General features: G+C 45.3%; 1 protein-coding gene across 6 annotated transcripts in view; it reads left to right on the forward strand.

Annotated features, from left to right (window-relative positions):
- Nucleotides 1-20,917, forward strand: part of POU2F1 (POU class 2 homeobox 1) — a 615,583-nt gene that overhangs the window by 510,873 nt on the left and 83,793 nt on the right. For all 6 annotated transcript variants that reach the window (XM_078656693.1, XM_078656695.1, XM_078656696.1 and 3 more), the window contains one exon: nt 3,247-3,392. In XM_078656693.1, coding sequence (XP_078512819.1) covers nt 3,247-3,392 — 146 coding nt within the window. The remainder of the gene's footprint in view (nt 1-3,246; nt 3,393-20,917) is intronic.

A 20,917-nucleotide genomic window follows, 5' to 3' on the forward strand; every position in this document is an offset into this window, starting at 1 on the left:
TGGGCCATACCACTAAAAATAGACCTGCTAGCCATACACCTGCCAGGAAAGGACAATGTGGAGGCGGATTGGCTCAGCAGGCAGACTTCAGCATCCCACGAGTGGGAACTCAACAGTCAGGAAACAGAGAGTCTATTCAGGAAGTGGGGCACCCCAACAATAGACCTATTTGCAACACACCGGAATGCAAAATACCAATACTTTGCATCCAGGCAACCAGAGGCACGGTCTCAGGGGAATGCCCTATGGATAAGCTGGTCAAAAACATTTGCCTACGCTTTTCCCCCGATACCACTGATCCCCAGGGTACTCAACAAATGCATGAAGAGCAACATGACGCTCATCCTTGTGGCACCACAATGGGCCAGACAGACGTGGTATTCTCAGATAATGGAGATGGCGCAGGGGCCTCCCCACAAGTGCTCAAAAAGAAGAGACCTACTCTCCATGGAAAACGGAGGAATCCTACACCCAGAGCCAGAGAGCCTCAACCTCTCAGCCTGGCTCCTGAGGACTTAGAATTTGCACACCTGAAACTACCAGAGAGCACCCTGCGGGTGCTGCGAGAGGCAAGAAGGCCCAGCACACGCAAGTGCTATGGGGAAAAGTGGAAAAGATTCACTCAATGGTGTTGCAAGAAACAACTCCAAAGGAGACTGACCAAGGAGTCCACGGTGCTAAGGTACCTCACACACCTAATCAAGGCAAAGCTAAGCTCATCCTCGCTGAGAGTGCACCTAGCAGCGATTGTGGCATACACAAGAGGAGAAACAGGGAGAAGCTTCTTCACATCTCAAGTCGTGAAAAGATTCCTGGAAGGGGCTAAAAGAATAGCGCCGCCAAAGAGAATGCCGCCACCGGCCTGGAACTTAAACGTGGTACTGACGAAGCTCATGAAAGCACCCTTCGAACCCATCCACAAAGCATCACTGCAAATGTTAACAATGAAGACGGCCTTCCTGGTGGCGATCACCTCACTACGAAGGGTGAGCGAACTGCAGGCACTCACACTGCAGGAACCGTACATCCAGATACACAGTGACAGGGTCGTGATGAGAACTGACCCACACTTCATGCCAAAGGTGGTGTCAAGGTTCCACATGAATCAGAGTATTCAGATCCCTAGCTTCTTCCAAAACCCCACTACAAGCGCTGAAAGGTCGCTCCACACCCTAGACGCAAGAAGGGCTGTGATGCACTACATTGAAAGAACGAAGGATCACAGGAAGACGAAACAGTTCTTTGTGTCCTTCGCTAACAGTTACATGGGCAAACCAGTTACGAAAAACACCATAGCCCGATGGATCGCACAGACAATTCAGTTCTGCCACAAGCAAGCTGGCCAGGAGCTAACAGGAGGGGCACAAGCCCACTCCACCAGGAAGAAAGGAGCAACAATTGCCTTCCTGGCCAACACACCGATTCAGGATATATGCCTGGCGGCAACATGGGCTTCGGTACACACTTTCACGAAGCACTACTGCGTGGATGTACAGATGAACAAGGAAGCACAAGTGGGACAAAAAGTGCTTCAACATATTTTTAGCAACCAACGCTCATCTTCCACCCAACCGCCACAAAAGTAACGAAAACCGCTACAAAATCTATGCACAGCATAGTGAATCCAGAAAGATTCACGCTGCAAAACGAATAGTTTCTTACCTGTCGGTGTAGTTTTGCAGCTTGAAGATCTTTCTGGATTCACTAGCGAACCCACCCGCCTCCGCCAGAAAGATGAGGCTGGAAAAGAGGGTGGAAAAACATGGAAAAGAAAGCAAGTTGGAACAATTACAAAATACGTGGAAACACTAACGTTGAAAAAACGATTAACATACATAGCCATGGATTCACTACAAAGACAAACAAGGAAAAGAGACAGAAAAAAGAATCCGAAGATGGCGCCCAAGGTTGGTAGCTTCCGCCGGAAGCACGCCGACGTCACCGAAAGGACACCAAATGGTGGGACGTCGACGCCCACCTGGGCTACGACAAAAAAAAAAAAGAGAAAAAAGACTACGATTCCGGACCCAACCACCAGATTGCGGAATATGCACAGCATAGTGAATCCAGAAAGATCTTCAAGCTGCAAAACTACACCGACAGGTAAGAAACTATTCGTTATCACTCAAGGAAGGATTCCACTGTGGCCACGATACCAGGCAACTGGTAGCCCAGTCGGAACTGGACTTCAGTCTACGGTTCAAGAGTTCTTCGAGGGACATCGACCCCTAGCATCCTCAGCATCCTGTATCGCTTGCATCAGGACCACTTCCATAGGCAAGGGGATTAAACACCTAGAACTGAATAAAACTGCTTCTTTTCTTGAGGTAACTTTGTCTGGGTGCCTTGCTGATTCCCCCGACTAGCTCACAGCTGGGGTTGGTTGCCCAGAGTAACTCTGAGAAGCCGCATTGATACTTAACCAAGTTTTTCTTGAAAATGTTTGTCAAATCTGTTGAATTTGCCAATGCTTTTTTATGGTTAATTAAAGTTTAAATTTACTGTACCTTGTAAATTCTGTATCTCCAGAACCTTCCAGTAGATCTTTTTCTTTTTTTGTTACAAATTACATAAACACAATATATATTTGCAGATTGATGTTTGATTTCTTGAGTGTCTTGTGTGTTTCTTCTGCAATTGTTTTGGTGCTGTTTAAATGCTTTACACTTGTTCCTTTGTGTAAGCCAAACTGCTCAGAGCCACAGTAACCCAGGGTCGGGCTAAGGGGTTCATAAACTTAACTGGTCCTTATGGGTTTGGTAAGTGTATTACATGGTGAGGTGGCACCCTGTTTCCTCACTTACACTGTAATCACAGATTCCTCACTTCCCTCCTACCTCCCTGTTCTGTGGAATGATTTACTTTTTCATAAAAAAGTCCCAATTTAGTAATCTGCACACTGGTTGTTGCAATCTGCCATTTGTCTCAACATCTGAGGGCCCCAACAAGAGTATGAAAGAAACTAACTTCCGCACGTGGGTGGTACTTCTATGCAGCCCTGTTAGTCGCTACCAGAGAGGTACAATGTTGATTCGGAGCTCCACAGCGCCACTTTTCGGTGCACAGGAACACTGCTTTTTGAAATTTCACATCCAGTCTGGCATCTGGGGATATTCACAAGGTGAGGAATCTTTGTTTAGAGTATCCACCAGAAAGAGTGTTAATGACGCAAAGTAACTTGTTTGCCTGTTTCGTGTATGTTGTGCCTAGGAAAAGACCATTAAATAACACTCTGCTCTTCTTCAGAGAACCTCACATCTGATGCGGCTCTTTCAAGTCCAAGTTCCTTGAATTCGCCTGGATTGGGAATTGAGGGTTTGAACCGCAGGAGGAAAAAGCGCACCAGCATAGAGACCAACATACGAGTGGCCTTAGAGAAGAGTTTCCTGGAGGTTAGTATTGTGCAGTGAAATGCGCACCTCAAGAGTAATTTATTTTAAAAATGTGATCAAAAGCGGTGATCCTTATTTAAATATCATGATTGAGTATGTGCCACAACTTACTAATGCTAGCAAAACCTTGTGTACGTTTTAACATGCTTTATGTGTAATAGCATTGAAATGCTGTAGTTGTTAAACTTGTTCTTATGAAGCAGCACTTACCTGGGGGTCTGCGAAGCCTACTCTGGGTTCTGCAGCTGTTTTACAAAATTAAACTCTATTAAAATTACTAAAGTATATATCAACTAAGAAGCAAAATTCAAGATTTGAAATCTTTTTTTGTATTGGATTGTGAATTTAACAACACATTTTAATATGGGAGCATTTGTTTGGTGTATACTTTTATATTTTTGAGTATTCGTAGGTTCAAATCGTTGAAATTACTTAAAATGGGGTCTCCGTCTTCCAATAAGGACTCAGTGGGTCTCCCCCAATTACAAGAAAGATTCATTGTGGGTCCACAGAAGTCAAAAGATTAAGAAACGATGTTCTAATGGATACTACCTTCTGCAGGTTCTTTTCTTTAAGAAATAACCCCAAACACCTCACAGAATGACTCCAGGAGGGTGTGGGTATGGTCCCCAGATAACATGCACCCACCCAAAAGAGGGCAGTACCCATGATGTAATTCCTCTTTTTTCATGGTACAGGCACAGAGATCCATAGCTCACTATTACTTTTTTCCCCCATCCGATGTATTCACCGATTTGGAAGATGCGTAAATCCCTGGAGTTCAAGACAAGTGACTAAAAGCGGAAAATGTTGGTTTGTGGCTCAACTGCAGCTAAAGTACTTGAAAAGAATCATGCCTGAAGAAATCGGTTAAATAGACAGAAACTCCCTATGTCCTGTTGCGGAGCCTTTCAGAGCAGTCACAACAAAGCTTTTATCACAATTACTAGATATAGGATATGCACCATTTGAATACCTGTTGAAATCACAAGAAGACAAGAGATTGATTGTCTTCTTTGAAATGCAGCCATGATTCTGCTAGTAGGTACCTATGGCTAAAGTCATTGAAGGTGGTGAAACAGTTTTCCTTGGAAGAACCTGTTTCCCGCTGAACCTTTTCCTGTAGCTCTGCAATGTTACAGACCTTTACTAGAAGTGCTGGATGTTCAGGGTATTTTTTAAGTTTACCTGAGAATGAAACTAAAAAAGCCTCGACATTTACAAAAATAAAATGTATATTATCTGATCCAGTTCGGGACTGTGAAACAACTATCCTAAACTAACTACCTGCTTTGTTCAAACAGAGCATTTCCATTTACTCTGACATAAAAGAAAACAATTTTGACTGGATTGCACAAAACTCTGGGAGACACAGGCAAATTGCCCCAAAACTTTACGCCATCACTAGAATGGATTATGAGAATACCCTCTGCATTACAATTGCAAGGAAATGAGTGAAACTGAGTTGCTCCGAAGGAAATGTAAGAAATCTAGACGAGGGATTAAATATCCCAATTTAGACAATCCCAGCACTGCCTAAAAGTTGTGAATAAAATACATTTTAAATGGTATGGTCTCAAGCTGAAGTACCTATTCATTTATGCCCCAAGCTATTGCAAAATCAGGTTCGAATTCCTCAAAATCAATTAGACCGCTAAACTCTGCGCGAAATTGGCCAATTAAATTCCCCAGCCACTCTTACTGGGGTGACCTGTGTTTTGATAAGTATGACCAGAAGCTTTGCTACAGTGTACTCCAAGCTATACGGCTAGAGCCATTGCAAGCTTAATTTAGACATCCCTTGAAAACTCATATCATCTTTGATTTAACTAATTTCTTCTTGTTCAGATTCCTGTGCATCATCTTGAAACTGCTTGTTATAACAGCACTATGCAGAGACTCAGTCATGGTACATTTTGCCAGCATGTTACAAGGAGTCTTATTCCAACTGATGCTGCCTTTGAGTGCCTGGGTATTTATTCAATATGGGTTTGTTGCTTAAATATCCCCTACTGTGCATATGGTGTGAGGATGGATGCCTAATACATTCCTAATACATCATTTTATGCATTAGAGACTAGATTGTTTTCTTCTATGGTTAATAAGAACATTCAGGTTTTTTTTTTTTTTTAGATCTTTAGCAAGTATATCATTATCGACATGGGCTTACCTCTTTTTATTAGCGCTATGCAACACTTTACTGTTCAGCATTTTCACATTTTATTCTTATCTTCGGTCTGATCAATTCTTCCTGGTTATTCCACAACTTAGGCATTTAGTGAAGTCTCATCTGTAGGAAACTGTGAAGAACATTGTCTAGTTTCTTTGTTCTTGGTTCATCTGGGTTATTCACTCAGACGTTTTATTTCAACTTGTGGTGCTACCACTCATCTTCATGCCTTTTCTAGCATTTTAACAGCTCCTATGTATGCATCGGTGACCATTCAATATTACCTATTTGCCTTTCACCCTGGTTTGCCTAATGTGGGCATTATGAATGATCCTTTTTGTAATCTGTGTTTGATATCCTAATGTATCGACTTCTAGAAGTGTTTTTCACTGGGTTCTCTGCTTACCCGTCCTCTTTATCCTCCTACCAGTGGCAGATGTATACCCTGGGTCTTATTCTTTTCTCTGCAGACCTAATGAGTTCACAGCTGTTAATTGCATGCAAGTTTTCGCAATCCAAAAACCTTTCAAGTTTTCAGGCCGTATTAAAGATAAGCAGATGAATTCATTCACTGTGCATTAGCAAAATTAATATTCAAGTTCCAGTTAATGAATGCAAATGTACTTAATTTGTATGCATTTCAGAGATACGAAAGCCTGAGCCCGTTTTGCTTCCCTTTTTCTAACATAATTTGTTTTGGGAGTATTAACATGCATTTCAAATGTGTGAAGTGACACAGCACTTCTACCTGCCCTACCATTTTCCATATTTCTGTGTCTAGGCAACTGATCTCGGAAAGCACCTTAAGTCCTTTTTGTTTAGATTTTCACCTGTATTCCTTAGTAATATTTTTCTTGTCCTTCATAGGGAATTCGGGTCAATGGCAAGGTACACTCTTAGATGAGCGTTAAAGAACGCACCCTTTTTTCCCCTACTGCCTGAAAATGCGTCAACCAAATAAACATTTGACTATGTGGGTAGGTGAAAGAATAATCTGAATAATTATTGTGCAGAAGACTGATAATGTAACTTTTTACTACTACTTGGAAATTAAAAACTGTTTTTACCTTGCCCCTAGTTTCTTGCCATGTCCTTTGTATCATCGCTAAATACAGTGAACTAATTAGTGCTTGTTGTATAGTCTGACTTCCTTTATTTCAGTTTAGAAGGCTCATGGACGTTTGACATATTTCCTGTTACAGTCTGCATATACACGTTGCTGTCATTTTAATTTGATGGCTGTATGATCCTAGTGGCTTTTTAATTCTATGATTCAATTTCAAAACCTTATTTGATTTATAACTTTTATAATCCTAAAAGTACACAGTAAAATTAAATAAAATCTTTATCAACTGCATGGAAGTTACTGACATAGTGGTGTGACTTTGCACAATATACTTAAGAAGAAACCCCCTACCACAAAACATGCACCAGCTAGCTGTTAAAATGATAAAGCTTAAATACAACATCTAAAGTTTCTCTGGTTTTAAAAGTGGGATTAAAAACCGTTTTAGCTTACAATTCATAACATTTTCAAAAGAACGTAAAGTTTTGCAAAGTCTGTTTCGAGGCATCATCACAAGGACAAATGAGAAATCCTGTCACCTGCATAGTGACCATGCAAAAATCAAAACAAACTAAGAATGGTACCTATTGAAACATCAGAATGTGAGAGGTCCGGCTTACACCAGAATATATGTTAAGTCATCGAATTAGAAAATGGAATGTGTTTGTACTTTGCATATTGTCCATAGTTTGATGTTTGTCATCAAATGAACACTACACCATAAATATTGATTCAGGCACAGTTCAGTGATCTGTGCTAAAATCATTCAATGTGATGCCAACATTTCCTAGGAAAGATCATGCACATTTGATATATATATTTAGTTTTTTGTCCTCATATAACCTCAAAGGAATAAGCAACCTCTCAATCTTAACCATCCCCGTTGCTTATATCTTGGGGTCCGATCTCAGCTGATGTTCATGCGAGACCCAGCCCACGCTGTACGTCATGACCTGACCAAGAGCTGTAATCATTGGACACGATTATTCCAACTGCAACTTACTGTTCAGAGTCTAATAACCTCCATAATAGCCCAAGCGCGGTTCTTTTTCTAAAACAATTAAACTTTTGGTCCAAGTCTCTAAAGAATCACACAGAATTCCACCAGCCGCTCCATGTTGGAGGGGCGTCCTGGTGCCAATTCTTGCATATTTCCCTTCTTGCTAAAAGAATCCGGTAAAAAAAAAGTTTGCAATGTAACCAGGAAAGGCAATCCTTGCCCACAGAAGGCTGCACAATACCAAACAGGATTAACGAAAGGCTTACCTCAACTTCTTTGTCCAATGCATCTGACAGGGTCTTACCCACATTATCCCAAAACTCTTTCAGCACTGGACAGGTGTTAAACATGTGGATATCGTCCGCCTCCTGGTAACCGCATCTTGTACATCTGGCTTCTCCACCACCTCTTATTTTGGACAACTTGAATGGGGACCAATAGATCCTGTGGAGCGTACAAAAGTTGTTTCTCCTTAGTGTAGCAGATTTGATCAGTGTGTAAAGCATGTCTAGAGATACTTGCCATACATTTCTCAGCTCCTCGTCGGGCAAGCAATTTCACCAGACCAGATGAGGGTGGTTCAACTTTCTATCCGATGCAGTGAGTAAATTATTGTACCAAAGTGATACTTCCTTTTTCCTTGGATTTGAGTCTTGTAGGTCTTCCTCATTCAAGTTATCAGAGGAAGAGTGCCACTGCTGGTTCCTACACCACGTTAAGGTGTGATAATATTTAAATCTGATATTTAAATTTGGATAGCATGCCATTGGTCACATTTCTCCATGTATCCCAAGGCAAACAGCTATTTCCTTCCGCACTGTTCCCCCAACGTGTGACACCCGCTAATTTCAATGACTTTGCTAGGGCGTCTAACAGGCACTCCGCTGTTCCCAAGGAGTCCCACACGGGGGCCCATTCGCTGTAGTAGGGTATGCCTACACATGAACAGCAATCAAACTTTAGTTTAGCAGCTGCATAAAAGACCTTCAGACAAACGTATTTAAAGAATTTGGGGGCACCAAATTTATACATAACACCCTCAACTGAACTTCCTGCCAAACATAGCCTTAAATATGCGACCAACCAAAGTGTTGTCTTCCCTGAGGAGAAGCATCCTACAGTTCTTTAGTTGGAATGCCCAACAGTATGGTTGGAAATCAGGTAGACCCAAACCACTGTGTGAGGGCTTAAGTCTTAACTTTTTCCAAGATAGCCTGATCCCCTTGCCAGCCCATAAAAAATGCTGAGATTTTTCCCTGGATTTTAACTAGAAGACTCTTATCAAACACCAAGGGTATATTGTTGAACAGATAAGCAAATTTGGGCAGAGCACACATTTTAACCAAATGTCTCCACCCGTACTGAGTAAGAGGGAGCCATCTCTTTAACAGTATATTAACTTCCTTGGAGACTCTCATTAAATTTACTTTGGGCATCTCTTTTAAATTTTGTGTTACAATTACTCCTAAGTATCTTACCTCCTTTGTCAGCCTGACCCCCTGAGTTTCCATATTCCATGCCATAACTTCCGTCTTGCCACTGTTAACCTCATATACACACATTTTTCCAAATGACTGTACTTCAGTAAATAGTTCTGGGCGGGCTTGATTAGCATCAGACGTAAACATGATCAGGTTGTCAGCATATAAGGCTAGCTTCCTAGAGGAGCTGCCTGTGATAAAGGGAGGTATGTCCTTGTTTTGCCTTCGACTTTGGGCCAGGGGCTTGATATATAGGTCGAAAAGAATGAGGTAACTGGCACCCTTGTCTGGTGCCACGCCCTATTTGTACAGGGGATGTAAGGTTACCATTTACTACAATTTGAGCTTGGGGATCTCTGTAGATTTTTGTTAAGAGCCTCCCTAAAGGTCTCATCAAAGCCAAAAGCCTTCAATGTTAAACCAAGATAATGCCAATTAATCCGATCGAAGGCTTTTACGGCGTCTAGGGTAATTATCGATAGTGGGACACTGTGTCGTGGCCAGGTCTATTGAGCCAATTAAAGTGTGTACTGTGAGAAAGTGCCATCTTTCTTGCATTGGTATGCCCCCACTTTTTTGTGAACTGCTGATGTACTTTGACTGAGTGTGCCCTGGGTTCCTGTCAACCAGGTACCCAGGGCCTGTGTTCCATCCCTAAAACTGTGTTGAAACTAAAAACCCAATTGCATCTCTGGACACCTGTCAGCCCCGAGTAAATGGTACCCTAGGTACCCAGGGCATGGTGACCAGAGAAGATCCCTAAGGGCTGCAGCACCTATTGTGCCACCCTCAGGGGCCCAGTACCCTGGCACCCACACACTGCCTTTACAGGCTGAGTGCCTAAGTACAGAACTAAACAGAGTCGACATGGCACACATCCCTGTGTGCCATGCCCACAGAACCCACTGCCCTGGCATACTTCAGTCACCCCTCTAGCTCGGTGCCCTATGCCAGAGGTGTGGGCACAGGTGCAGGAGCCCTGTGCCCCTACAGTACCCAGGGCCATTCCTGGGCACTGTAAGTGCAGTGATGCCTTTAAGAGTATATGGTGCTGGGAGGTTGTCATTACGAACTCCACAGCACCATAATGGCTACACTGAAGACTGACAAGTTTGGTACCAAACTTCTCAGCACATTAAACCCGCACTGATGCCAGTGTGGGATTTAATGTAAAATGCACCAGAGGGAATCTTAGAGATGCCCCCTGAAACCCTAACCTACAATCCTCATCTGGGCTGAGTGGCTGCAGAGGCTGCCACACAGCAGACATGTTGCTCGACCCCTGGGTGGAGAGCCCCCCGCTCTCCTGGGCATGCAACAAACACACATCCTGGGTGAGGTGCTAGGTCTCCTCCCCCAGGATGGGCAGGGAGAAGCTTCGAAGGCATGCCGCCTCTGTGAGCTTCTCCAGACCATTTGCTGTACCCAGCAACTGGCCCCCACCAGTCCTGACCCCCACACTGGCGGGAAAACTACGTCAGGAAGGGGGTGTGCCAGCCTGTGCCAACCCCACCCCTCAGGTGGGGGAGACGAGGTGAAGCACGACCCCGGCCATCTTGTTGATGGGGAGCCCAGCCCAATCACAGCTGGGCTCCTGCCCCCCTACCACAGGAGAGGAGCAGGCTAGGGGGTGTACCCTACCTGTAACGTCCCTATATTCAGAATTTAGGGGCTCCCTGAACATTCCTTCCTTAGTTATTTATTTATTTATTTATTTATTCAGAGTTTTATATAGCGCGAACAAGATCTTTACAGATATCAGAGCGCTTCGCAGAAACTAGGGGTGAGGATAGCAGGAGGGTGTCGCAACATAATATTGGGTGCAATATAAAATTCAATAGCATGATCGGATAGCAGTCAAGTGCCGGTAAAATATCAATAAACAAACAGGTAAACGATAATATAAGACGATAATGAGTCTTTGATCCAACTACAATAGAAATCAGGAGAATTCAGGCTAAAGGGATGGCTTATGACAATATCTAAAGGTTACAGGGAGCAAGAGGTAGGGACAACGAATTTCATCCGGCTAACGTGAATAGTCTAATAATAGGTAGTGAGTGAGTAGCATAATAGGATCGACTAATCATCATAGAATAATGGCAAGCAAAGAGAATAAAAGGGTCGAAAACAGGAATAATATGATATAATTTGACATTAGACAATCAGGTAGCCAATGATACCAAAGCGGTGCGAAGTCTCTGATCAGCAGACACTAAAGTTCAGGTGAACTTAGCCATGAGGATGGCTTTCACCTCTTTCTTAAAGAAGGCCGTGGAGGAGATACGCCTGGTTTCGGGAGGGAGTGCGTTCCAGATCCTCGGTGCCATTCCTGAGAAGGAGCGTTTGTAAGTTTTTTCCTTCCGGAATCTGCGAGGTTTCAGGAGTAGATTTTTTGTACTTCTATTGGATCTCGAACCTCCTGATATAGTCATCTTTTGCGTGAGGTAGTTGGGTGTCTTGTGGTGTACGGCCGAGTGTGTCATAACAGCAATTTTCAGCTGTATTCTGGCTTCAAAGGGCAGCCATTTCAGGGATTTCAGGTCAGGGGATATATGAGAGAGTTTTCTTGAGCCAGTAATGAGTCTCGCGGCAGCGTTCAAGGAGGCTCTTAGGGGTGCAGTTGTTGCTAGAGGGAGACCACTGAGGGTCACAATTCCATAGTCTATGCGGGGGATGATGAGGGCTTGTACAGCATTTTGGAAGTCTTTGGCTGGGAGGAAGGGTTTAAGTTTCCTCAGTGTGTTGATTTGGAAATTAGCTCCTTTCGTTGCTTTGCTAATGTGCTGTTGCATGTTGAGCTTTGCGTCCAGTGTGATACCTAAGGATTTCGCGGAATCCACGATGGTGGGCCGGACATTGAGTGCTGTTAGGTGATTGAGCCAGATTTGGGTGGTGGTAATTTTCGCAGGGGGTGATATCAGAAGGAACTCCGTTTTCAGAGCATTTAGTTTGAGGTGATTGTCGGCCAACCACGCTTGGGTCTTTATAAGAGTGTAGTTCAGGAGTTTGATATCCTCCGGGGATTGTACCTTTAGGTAAAGTTGAGTGTCATCGGCATACATATGGAAGTATACATTGGATGCTTGGAGTAAAGTGGCAAGTGGTTCCATGATGAGGTTGAACAGTGTGGGTGAAAGGGAGGACACATTGTTGATCTTGAACTTCTGAGACCGGTTATGTAGGAAGGAAGTGAACCATTTGAGAACAGTCCCGGATAAACCCATTCTAGTGTTTAGCAGCTCCAGGAGGTTCTCATGTTTGACCGTGTCAAATGCTGATGAAAGGTCGAGAAGGATGAGGAGGCATGAATCATTGCGATCAAGAATTTGGAGGGTGTCATCAATTATGTGAGTCATGGCCGTTTCTGTGCCGTGTTTCGCTCGGAAGCCTGATTGGTGAGGGTTGAGGAGGTCAAACTTGTCAATGTGTTTTGTTAGTTGGAGTTGTACACATTTTTCCAGCAGTTTGGCCAAGGTGGGTATGTTTGTGATGGGGCGGTAATTGTTTAGGTCAGACGGGTCAGCTGTAGGTTTCTTGAGTATGGGCGTGACTTGCCCAACCTTGAGCGAGTCCGGGATGAGACCTTGTTGCAGGGAGCTGTTAATGATTTTGGTCCAGAGTGGGAGAAGCATGGTGGTGAAGTCTTTTACAGCATTAGCGGGTAGGGGGTCTGTAAGGTGATTAGAGGGTTTCAAGGTACCGAGCAGTCTGTGTATTGCTTCTTCAGAGTAGGTGTCGAAAGACGTCCATGATGCGCTATTTTTAGGCTGAGTGTTAGACATTCTGATGCGACACACGTTTTGGCTTACATCATTGAGGAGATCAGCTCTTATGTTGTCGGTCTTTAGCTTGAAGAAAGCAGAAAAGTCTTCACTGTGTGGGATGTCGATTGCTGTGTTTGATCGTAAGGGTTGCGGCTTTGATTGACTTTTGACTAGTTCGAACAATTTTCTTGGTCGGTTTTTCGCTTGGTCAAGCTGGAGGCTAAAGAAGTCAGATTTCGCACGCTTGATTTTCCTAAAGTAGGCATTTCTCTTGTTCTTAAGCGTTTTGCGATGTAGTGATGAGGGATCAGCTCTCCAAGTGCGCTCTGCCGATCGCATAGCACGCCTGTCTTCGTTGAGTCTGCCGTCATACCAAGGGTTCAAGCTCTTAGTGGAGACTCTCTTTAGTTGCAGTGGGGCGGCTTCGTTGATTATTGAGGTCATAGAGTCGAGGTAGAGGTCCGTCAGTGATTGAACATCAGCGACGCCAGCAGGGGGAAGGAAGAGCCTGTAGGTGTGGGGAGGTAAGGAATTGGGGTTCAGATTCTTCATGTCCCTTTTCCATATCTTGGATTTGGTGGGTTGAGCCGGGGAGGGTTTGACTTTTTCATTGATAAAGAAGGTGATGATGTGGTGATCTGACCAATCACAAGGTTGGATTGCCCCCAGTTGGGTAGAGTCCTCTTTGGCGATGATGAGATAGAGTATCGATCCTTTATCATGTGTTGGGCTGTTGCATATTTGGGTGAGGTCAAGCGCGTTAAGGAAAGTTTTGAGACTATTCACCACTGCGTCTTTCTGATCGTTCCAGTGGAGATTAAAGTCACCCAGGTAGATTTGAGTGATCTGCCGACCAGCGTTGGAGGTAATAGTGTCCATGAGTTGTTGAGAGAAGATGAGGTTGTCCCCGGGCGGGTGATAGATGAGATGAAGAGCACATACTGGTTTGCCCTCGCTGGAGATATCGAGGCAGAAGAGTTCACAGGAAGTTAGGGAGGGGGAGATGACTTTGGTGACGGAGAGATTGTTCCTGAAAATGCATGCGATTCCCCCGCCCATCTTGCCGGTCCTGTCGAGTCTGATGATGTGGTAATTGGGGGGAACTAGTATGTCCATAATAGGCGTGGAGGCTTCAGTTAGCCATGTTTCAGTTAAAATGGTTAGGTCAAGATCCATTGATGTGACGAGATCTGCAATGTCGGAGGAGTGTCTCTGGGCCGATCTGCAGTTGAGTAGGATGCATTTGAGTCTGGGGGTGAGAGGGGAGGTCGAGTGTTCTAGAGATAGGGGGACTTTTCTGAGGTTGTTTGGGACAGAACTTCTGTTGCTTAGAGTTGGGTGCCTAAGGGGATTTGTGAGAATTGTGGGTATGGGGAGGTGTGTGGAGGTTATGGGTTTTACCGGACGTGGGCCAAAAGAGCGGAGGAGGGTGCATAAGTCGTGGTCCGACAGGGAGTTAAGGGCACGCCGGGGGCGGTGGGTGTTGTTGCGGGCGGGGATAGTGGGCCAGTGCGGAGAGAGTTGAGTGCGAGGGACTATGGGGGGGAGAATGCGTCGTCTGTTGGGTACAGTGGTGGTCGTAGTGGGTTGATGTTGTCTGGACGGTGTGTAAAGAAGTTCTTTGATGGTACGGAGCTCGTCTTTGAGTTGTAGGAGGGTGGATAAAATCAGGTCAAGAGGTGGATTGGGGTTAGTGTTTGTGATGTGGGCCATGGGCAAAACGTTGAGAGGGGAGTTAGGGGGCGAATTTGGGGCGTTGAGGTGGGGTATGCTAGCATTAGTGGAGGGCTCTGCGGTAGAGGTGGGTGGGGTGGCATTCGGTGGGTGCGAAAATTTGTGTGCGAGGGGTGTGGGTGATGTAGGGGGAGGGTGGGATGTAATGGTGGGGTCGTCGGTGGGAGGCGGCGCCGGTGAGTTGAGGGATGAGTGAAGGTCGAAGATAATAGGTGTGGTAAGAAGGAAGTGGGGGCTGAGTATGGGGGGGGAAAGGAGGGGGGATGTTGTGAGGGAGGAGGCAAGTTCTGGGGTGCTAGTTGGTGGTGTGGGGGAGTGAGGGGTGAGAGGGGGGGGTAGAGAGGGAAGATCTGCCGCGGGGGGGGGGGTTACCCTCCGGTCGGTGGTGCGTTCAGCGAGACTCGCGTGAGGTGGGGGGGAAGGGTGGGTAGGGGCATGTTGGATGTATGAGGGGGACTGATCTTCGTCTGTGGATGAGGGGTGTGGGGGGTAGCGTCAGGTGTGTGACTAACTATAACACTGGGGGGGTGGGAGAGGTGTATGTCATTGCGCTGTTGCATTGTGCAAGGCGGGGTATATTGATTATTGATGTTGGGGGGAGTTGTGCAGCTTGAAGTGTGCAGAGTGGAGGTCCGCCGTTTGGCGATGTGTTCTAAGAAAGTAGGGAATAGGTTGTCTAGTCGGTCAAGGTTCCTATCATTGGCTTGGAATAGAATGGTCCCATTGTTGTAGATGGTGATTGTGGCTCTGCTTGGAAAGACTAGGGATGGTGTGATAGAAAGAGTTAGGCCCTGAGCGGATTTATTGGTGGTGTGAATAGTGAGAATGGAGAGGAACGCTTTCCTCCATTGTGCTCTACGTGGAGTGTAGAAGATGATATCGTTGTTCGTGGCTCCATTGATCAGTGAAAAGTAGGTGTCCACACACGGTAATTCGGGGTGTGCCTTCAGGAAATTGTGTTTGTAGCGTTTGGCGTTTTTTTTGGTGAGCTCAGGTGGGTAAATGATTTTGTAGGTGTGCTCGCCCAAGCGTTCCATGGTGGAAGAGGCGTGGGTGGAAGAGGTGGGGAGCTTGTGGGGTTGCGGGGCATTAGGCCCTAAGTGGTAAAAGTGTGGGCAGTAGGTGAGGATGACTAGTCTAAGATGGCCCCCCCAGTGGTGAACTATTCAAAGATGGCCACCAAGGTAGCCTATAGGGAGCCAGAAGTAGTCCTTTCTCTATTGTTGATGTGCCTTAGAGAGATAGTTTCCCTTTCAGGGGCAGGTCGCGTTAGTCCATCCTCTGTGTTGTTAGGAGGGGAGGGGAGAGATTAGATTCCTGAACGGCGAGGAGGGAGACTTATCTCTGTTAAGGTGACCTGTGACCACGTTGGTATGCAGCTTCACGGTCAATTGGTGGGCAGTGGAGGCGATTTATGGCTCCGGTATATGGCCCCCGCCATCTTAGGTAAAGAAGAGTGAAACGAGTAACAGGATCGCCCTGCCTCGTGGATAGCTTGTGTGCAGATAGCTTTGTATCTTTCAGGGCAAATTGTGTAGCGCCGGCATGCTCAAGATGGAAATTAAATAGTGTGCTTGTAAATACCTTCAGGTCTGTCAGGCTGCGCTGAGGCTGTCCAAATCAGATTCACTAATCCCAATTGTACTGCGGCAAATCCACTATTCCAGTTGATTGAACATTAAAAGCAAGAAGAAAACTCCAATGATGAGTGATTGTTTGTCTTCTATTTCGAGCATTTCCAGGTGGGGGCAGGGCTAATAGCTCCTTTCTTCCTTGTGCCCTCACAGCGCGAGGCTTCCAGGGGCCGCCAAGCCGTGAGCTAGTCGACCCGCCGCCCTACTACTCCCTCAAACTCCGAGGCTCCAGGTTGCTCCGCTGCCACATAGCCCATCCCGCTCTCTGCTGCAAACAGCCCAGCGTGAGAGAGCGGCCAGATGCAGCTCCGACGCGAACCGCTTGGCCCCAGCCCTCCAACTCAGGGGACAATCCTCTGCGCTCTCTACAGCGCTCGCCGGCCACAGCGACAGGACTCTCGGGTGGTCGGAGGCTCCCAGCCGCTCCGCTCAGCCTCGCCTTACGGAGCCCACCGGCATCAGCAGGCCGGCAGGCAGCGCCTCACACTGTCTTCAGTGCTGCACGTCCGAGCTCGCAGACCCGTCAGACAGTCTCGAGGCGCCCGCCCCGCGAGCGGTGTGCTCGGGCAGAGGTAGGCAGCGTTTCTCCCCTGACCCTGGGCTGCACGTTAGCAGCTGCAGCCCCAGCCGGCAGTCTCCCGGCAGTCGGAACTCAAAGGCGGTCACGTCGTGCAGCTACGCCCGCATCCGCGGCAGGCTCTCACCCACTGTCCAGGGCTCCGCCACAGCTCCGGTGAAGATTGTAGGTGTCCAGTCGCCGGAGATTGCCAACAGTTCAGGTGCGTGAGAAATCCAGTTCCAATTCAAAATCCAGTTACTTGTTTTTCAAACCAGTTACTCGTCAAAAACCAGTTACTTGTTTTTTCACGATGGCGATGCGTGCTATCTGGGATAGTTCCATTACAGGGATCCCCAGCACTGGGAGCTCCGGTGTAGGGCTCCTACCAGGCGGCCATCTTGGTCCTTAGGTCCCGATAAGAAAGGAAGAAAGAAGATCAAGAAGAAGACCTGCCGTGCAGCTGCTAACAGGACGACAACAACTGACTTGGCCCCAGCCCTACCGGCTGTCGATCCTGGAACCTGCTCCTGCCTAATCCCGGCGACTCCTGCGGACAGCAACCTTGGGACACCCAGAGGGCCTGCCTGCCTTGACCCTCTTAAAGCCTGGGACTGGGACAGGTCTAAAAGAACCAGCATAGCTGATTCTTTTTTGTCCATGGCCTCCCTGATGTTGTCTACCACTTCAACTACCGCCGTAACGGTACTGTGTGCCGCTTGAAACCCTGATTGGGAGGAATCTAGACGCTTATGGCTTTCTAGATGACTTGTTAGTTGTTTAGTTACCAGGGCTTCGAGAGCTTTCCCAAAATAGGGCCGCAGTGAAATGGGGCGGTAGTTGCCTGGTTCGCTGGCATCTAGAGTGGGCTACTTTAGGAAGGGTCTGACTTGCGCTTTTTTCTTGGTACAGCAGCTTGTTCAAGAGACATATTAAAAATCTCTGTTAGCCTCGGTGTCAGCCGTGGGGCTATTTTCCTATAGATTGGGGGTGGTGGGGAGAGGATCAGCAGGAGAGCCAGATTTGATCTTAACAATAACTTCTGATACCTGTTTGCAAGTTACTGGTTTAAAATTGGTCAGCAGAGGTACCAGTGAATGGTTCTTCATAGCTGAATGCATAGGAATGTTGTTTTCTTGGGGAAAGGATCTATAGATGGCTTTTACTTTATCATCAAAAAAGAAAGATATTTTGTCGACCCAGTCCTGTGTAGGAACGACAGAGGGTTGGGTAGCTTCAAGGGTGGTGACCTCTTTCAGAATTTTATATACCTCCTTGCATTCTCAATCCTCTCTGTTAAATACTGCTTTTTAGCCTGTTTAATATTATTTAAGTATGAGCGGTGGCTTTCTTTGTATTTAGTTCGATCACTGGCAGATTGTGTTTTTCTCCAGAGACGTTCTGCCACCCTATTGGACAGTTTCTCAACTTTTAGTGCTGCGGTGATCCAAGGGGATGGTTTACTCTTGGTCTTAACTCTTGACATAGGCGCTACTTTATTCAGAGTGAATGTTATGGCATGTTCAAAAGCCTTAGTTGCTTCATCTATGTTGTCAGTGTCACGAAGGGCTGCAATATTAAAATGAGTAGAGAAAGAGGCAAGAGTAACCCTCCGCCAGGGTCTAATGACAGCCCCGTCCTTGTCACGACTCACCGTAGGATCATCCATAAGAAGACTATAATGTATTAAATAGTGGTCAGTCCAAAGAAGCTGTAGAGGCTGACCAACTACGAGCGTAGTCTAATTTGTAAACAAAAGGTCTAGGGTATGACCGACCTGATGGGTCGGACCTTCTACCAATTGTTCCATCCCAAATGTCTGCAGTGATGTTATAAATTGGTCAGTGTCTGGGTCCAGCAATAGGTCAACATGATAGTTGAAGTCTCCAATAAGGATAAAGTTGTTTGCGCCCAGAAGAAAAGGATGCAATAATTTCTATTAATCCATCTACGGAATTGGCTTTGTGTCCTGGAGGTCTATAGACTAAGGCTCCAGTCCATGTTTTGGATGACTTCATTATAAAGGACGGCATGAGAGGACGGCATTGGTAGAATGCTGAAAGGGTAGTACTTTTCAAGTAAAGTGGTGGCTAGGATGAACAGCTGCAGAGTGAGTTCATTTTAGTGATGCTATGGTTTGTTTTTTGCCTGAAGAGAAAATGCCTTCTGATACCCTAGTCAATATTTGTTGTTCTGTGCCGTTTAATATTTTGTTCTGTATTCCTATTTTGGAATACTCACCGGTAGCGGTCTTAAGAATTTGTTTGTTATGAAGTAAAATTATACAGTTGGGCAGTGAAGCTTGCCTTCCACTTGCTTGTTGTCTCTGTGCCTCGCATGTGATTTATTAGGGGAAACATCACTTACAACGAAACTTTTACAACGCACTACCATTACAACACAACAATTACAACGCAAACCATTACAACGCATTGCTCTGGGGGGCGCTATAGGATAGGGAATAGGTTAATTTACTATCCAATAACCTTCCCTAGTGTCCACGGGGACTGGAGTTGGAATAGTAAATTAAACTATTCACTATCCAGCACCCAGAAGCACTATGTGTTGTAATGTTATGCGATGTAAAAACCGCGTTGTAAAGACATGCGTGGTAAAAGCATGCGTTGTAATGTCATACATCCGATTTATCAGTGTTGTTTCCAGTAATCCATTCTTCACGTCAGCTCCAGTAGGCTTCTTTCGCTGATACTACAATGTAGCCTTATGGAAAACGACAGAAATCTAAATTATACTCGGATTTAAAGGAACTAATCTGAATCAGCTGGACTTTGTTCTTGAGGTAGGAGACCAACAGTTGCAGGAAATTATCCTTGAAGTCCGTTCAGAAGGTTTATGTGTTAAGCTTGCTTTGATGGTCTACTGTGTTTTAATCTGCAGGGAGACCAACTAGATGAAGAGGAATGAATTGCCTTTGTAGTGATTTGAACTGCGACAATTTAAGCGGTTGCTGCCTCAATACTGCACTGAATTCTGAATCCTGGATTAGTAATCCCAAGAAGAGTAGCTGTTGATCTTCTGATGTAACTATTTGGTGATGGGCTTCTCTGAGGTTTTTAGCTGGAATGGCTAGTGGGTGATTAAACTTTGAGTTGCGAAGTCTTTAACATCCAAGATCAGTTTCCTCGGGAGAGGTTGGTCTGTCTGGTCTTGAAAAGTAGATATGAGGGTAAGGGTTGCTGTGGTGAGAGCGTCTGGGTTTGGGTCTTGGTTGTGGGAAATGTTGATTGATGGTGAGGAGGGCAGTGTGAACTTTGTCAGTGATATGCTTCATTATCAACTGTTATATGATTTGAATATATGTCAAATGTATTCTAAACCTTTTACATTTCTTGGTGCTCTCTTCATAACAACCCCCACGCTACGAAGTTGACTACTTCATTTGTCTACATATGTTGACTTATTCTGAAAATAATGTGCCTTGAATATTCATTATTAGGGAATGAATTGACAATTGCAGGTGGTTATTTAAATTGATGTGTTTTTTTAATGATTCCCCATTGGAACCCTGTTTTTGCTGAAATGATCTATCCCTGTGCAACTTATTGAACATGATTACCCTGTGATCTGTATGCATGAATTAGGAAAACATTGAGCACAAATTAAAGCAGATATGTCCGTTTAGGAAGTGGCTTAAATGCAACCAGTAGTTTCTTATAACACTATTTGTCTGTCACTACATATTGTCTTACGAAATGTAGTAAGAATTGTGTATTTGTTTGTGCTCTGCAAACCTAACTTCAACCAACAGAGCACTGTACAGAATACGGGGCTATATTACAATTTGGGTAAGTCACGTGAGTTAGGAAGGCTAGTGGGGTGTGTGGGACGGGGAATGGACAATGAGTTGCAAAGAATACCAGGAACTGGAGACAGCTGGGGCAGATCTGTATGTGGGAAAATGGTCAGCTTATGTTGAAGAGTGATGCTTGAAGAGCAAGGTCTTCAAATTGTAGTGTGGATGTTGACTGTTGTATTTCTTCTGGGGTTGTAGAGCAGGAAAAGACTTGGAACCTGTTTTTTTGTTGCTGTTTTTTACCTACAATCTCTCTTCACACCATAACCAATATACATACAATTTATTTAGTGGACAACTATG

Source organism: Lissotriton helveticus, chromosome 8 (assembly GCF_964261635.1).
Source record: "Lissotriton helveticus chromosome 8, aLisHel1.1, whole genome shotgun sequence".
NCBI classification, from domain to species: Eukaryota; Metazoa; Chordata; class Amphibia; order Caudata; family Salamandridae; genus Lissotriton; species Lissotriton helveticus.